Consider the following 3783-nt stretch of genomic DNA (forward strand, 5'->3'; position numbering starts at 1 on the left):
AACCGGTTTTGCGGGCCAGAACCAGGCCCCAGGCCGTATTTTGCCCATGTGTGATTTAGCTAAATGCTAATGTCAATGAGCAAATATGCTTAAAATGACATAGCAGATGTTAAGCAGGTAAAATGTTTTCCGCGTGCACCATCTTAGTTTAACATGTTGGCATGCTAACTGTTGCTAATTAGCATTTAACAAAAAGTATAGCCGAGGCTGAGGAATGTTATTCGTTTTGCAAAAAGTGGAGAAACTGGATCGACTGACTCAATTATAGGCTAAATATGTGCAAAAATACAGGCAATCGTCGGCATGACGACCTCATAAAGACTTGGATCAGCAGCTAGTCTACATTGAAACAAGTTTAAAGCCAGGCGCTGATCTTCATTCAAGTCTTTCCGGTATTCTTCACGCCACTGAATGCCTGTAATATCGCACACATCTACATGTTCTCACTTCTCTGCATTTGACAGCAGCTCCCCCATCTTTTCTGTTTTACTGCTTGCCGAAACATATGGGAGGGTGTCATCTTTTTTTTTTTGTTTCTCTGGAGATGAAATGTCCCATTTGTGTTCCTGAGCTGAAAATGAAGTGAGATGCACCTTGGGTATTGCCAGGGGCCCCTTACCTTTTCTGGGTTTGACATCACGAACAGATATTACCACTATAATGGAATCCTATAGTGTGGCAGAGGCATTTGTGAAAAGTGAAAGAGCGGCTCAACATTTTGTGCAACCTCAGGATAGATTATGCCTCGCTGCTTTGCATAAAGTCACAGCACGGGCTCTCTGGTCCAATTCTATGTTCACGCTTTTCACTGAACATTACGAAATGGAGTATAATCATATGTGCTTATCCTCATTACCTCCCTTGGCCTGGGTTAAACCAAATCACACATCCATTTGAAGAGATTATACAGCCAATATATTAACTGAAAACTACATCCAACATCCCCGCAAGCATACTACAATACTGTTCTACAATTTTGGGGAACTTGTCCCCTTCATAAAGGGCAAACATTGTACATTTATGTAGCATGCATTTTTTAATAAATTCATTTTATTGGCGAATTGGATTTTTTTCTTTAAATAAAGAAATAGCAAATAAATAAAAATACCTAACTCACCCTCTCACCACTCATTAAGTCTTCCTGATGGGTCACCACATGCCTCACCTGAGAATCCACGACACTGGGTGACTAAAAGTGCTTGTGAAGTGCACAGCGGCTGCGTTGCTGAACTGCTGCTCACACTGTGTCCACATAGGCATCCTGCCTGTCCTATCTGTTTACATGGAGCTTGCCTTTGATTATTATCAATAAATATGATGACGTGATTTTCCTTTTCTCTCGTTAAAAGAGTGAGAAAGGGGTAGAGGGAAAGAGAGTGCACAGGAAGAAAAGCTGCCCCATAGCTGCCGGTATGATGTAGATACGACTGTCTACAGATCGTTTTTTAGGATTATTTTTGTCTAGATTCACAAGCGTGTCGCGGTAACAAATCTCTAGATGGAGCGCCGCTGCAGCCTCGCTTCACGCAGCCAGCTGGCTGCTCTAACCTGTTACGATGGAAGCAGAAATAAAAAAGCAAGACGTAATGCCACGCACACGCGCTGCTCACGCATCCAGTGTGGCCAGCCTGGAAGGAGACTCACTGCCTCCTCCGTCACTCCTACACTGAAATGGTAAAAGGAACGAGGGTGGATCAAACAGGACGACTTGTGGCTTAACATCCGCTTCTAGGTCCGAGGCAAGCAGGAGAAATTATGATTTACAAAGCAATGATTTTATAAACGGGTTAAGGAGAAAGTGTTATGGCTCATTTGGAAGCAGACAGTTGAAGGTTGAGGTCAGATAAAAATTACATTGGCATGGAGCGGTTACTATTGGCCCCGGCAGCAGAATACTAAAACCTAAATTGGATGGTCACTTTAATCCCTTTGGTGCTGAAACCAGCTCTGGCTCTGCACAGATTGATTGGTGGTTGTAAAGCATAACAATATCAGGCAGGAGCAAAATGTTCGATGGAGATTAGTGTTTGTGTGTGTGTTTGTGTGTGTGTGTGTGTGTGTGTGTGTGTGTGAGAAGAGTCCCAATTCTCACAATAACAATAAACACGCCAACTCTGATATTTTCCTTTTCACTTAGAGAGCACACACACACGCACACATGCACACATTCACACATTCACACATTCACTTCCAAGTGAACTGGTTTCCATTTGGGATGGGAACAACTTTTTGATCACCACCTGTGGGGATCACTCACTCACACATTCTGGAGGATCCACAGGAATAACAAAAACATGGGTGAACTTGCCATTACATACAAACAAAACACATTACAGTCATAGCAATAATATGTGTTGAAAACTTATATGTTGAAGTAAACATGTATGTAAGGCTGTGATCCTACGCACTGAAGTCACATAGTGCAGAAACAAGTGATGGGGGCGGAGTGGCTGAGACAGATATGGTGAAAAGTTTGCAAAAAGGTGGTGCAGATACACCACATGGATGAACCTTCACCCATCACGTCCTAATTTTGCAGGTCACACGAGAAGGTCTTCGTCATCCAACACCAGAAGCGACTGGCATGGCTCTTCTTCTTCTTGGTCCTGATCTCATCTGAAAATCAAGGGAAGTTAAATACCTCAACTGTCCTCCAAATGCACAACAATTCACCCTCAAGCTGACGTGATTTTTTTCTTACCACATGCAGTGGAGTCTTGAGTGTCCCTTGGAGGGACTTCCACTTTGGACTGCAAACTGAACACACACAGAAACACAATCAGTCCCTGTATTTGACAGACATCTTAAAAGATATTAATCGCTTGAACCTGTGGATTAAGTTTTAGGACCAGAGGAAGTTATCTCACCTCTCCTCATCTTCCAACACCAATGTGTTCTCAGCTGTCGCAGGCTGAACCCCAATCATACGTGATGGTTTGTTTGTGTGAAATGATCTGCGGTGGTCTGGTTGAATGTCGGCAGCGTAATCATCCGTCATAGCAGTGGCAGGAGGCTCGCACTTAAAGGTCAAAGTCCCGGGAGTCTTGAAACTAAACACACACACAGTCGGGTTAATATTCCTGTTTTTGTTCTGACATCAGAAAAGAGAACTCAACCTGAAGTTTTAGGATCAGAAAAAATGATCTCACCAAGAGTTGCTGTCTGATTGCGGGCTGGGTGGGGCTGCTGCAGGACAAACCATAGTCCTTCTTGATGGTTTCTGTTTAGCAGATCCTGAAGCATCATTACTGCTCAAAGTCAAAGTTTTGGGTAATGAACGGATGTTTGAGGACTTCACTGGGAGTGATCCTCTCCTTTGGGTCCAGTTTCAACATGGCCTTCAGGAGCTTGATACATTGGTCCCGCTCTACAGCCTCAGCTTTGTTCCTTTGCTCCAGGCGCAACTAGTTACAGAAACAATGGTCAAATCCATGATCAGCCAAGTCATCGTTATGTTACATAAAAAGAAAATCAATCATAGTTATAATATAAGTTACTTAGTACTTGCCTTTTTGAAATCATCCAGAATATTTCTTAAGTCTCCGTAGTTCGTTTTAGGGGTACGTCCAAAATACTCCACAGGTGTCTAAAGGTGCGTTCACACCGGACCTTTTATTTTTGTCGCTGTCGCTCATGTCGCTCCAAAAAAATCGCTCGGTTGCTCAGCTGCAGTCGCTCGTCGGCACAATTCAACAGATCGCTCTGATAACGTCATTCAAGCGATTCCAGTGAATTTCACGTCGCTCGGAGGCGCTCATTTCTTCCCGTTTTCAACGGTATACG

The 3783-nt window shown here is 43.4% G+C and overlaps 1 protein-coding gene across 1 annotated transcript; it reads right to left on the minus strand.

The window, feature by feature from the left end:
* Window positions 1-2359: 2359 nt before the first annotated feature.
* On the minus strand, window positions 2360-3217 carry LOC311271612 (uncharacterized protein). The gene is made up of 4 exons (XM_084377365.1): window positions 3150-3217; window positions 2868-3050; window positions 2702-2757; window positions 2360-2616 (listed from the first exon to the last, which is right to left on the minus strand). The coding sequence occupies exons 1-4, from the start codon at window positions 3200-3202 to the stop codon at window positions 2528-2530; spliced, it is 381 nt and encodes a 126-aa protein (XP_084233491.1). The 5' UTR covers window positions 3203-3217; the 3' UTR covers window positions 2360-2527.
* Window positions 3218-3783: the final 566 nt, after the last annotated feature.

This window comes from Pagrus pagrus, assembly GCF_965226575.1.
Source record: "Pagrus pagrus genome assembly, chromosome: 16".
In the NCBI taxonomy this organism is placed as follows: Eukaryota; Metazoa; Chordata; class Actinopteri; order Spariformes; family Sparidae; genus Pagrus; species Pagrus pagrus.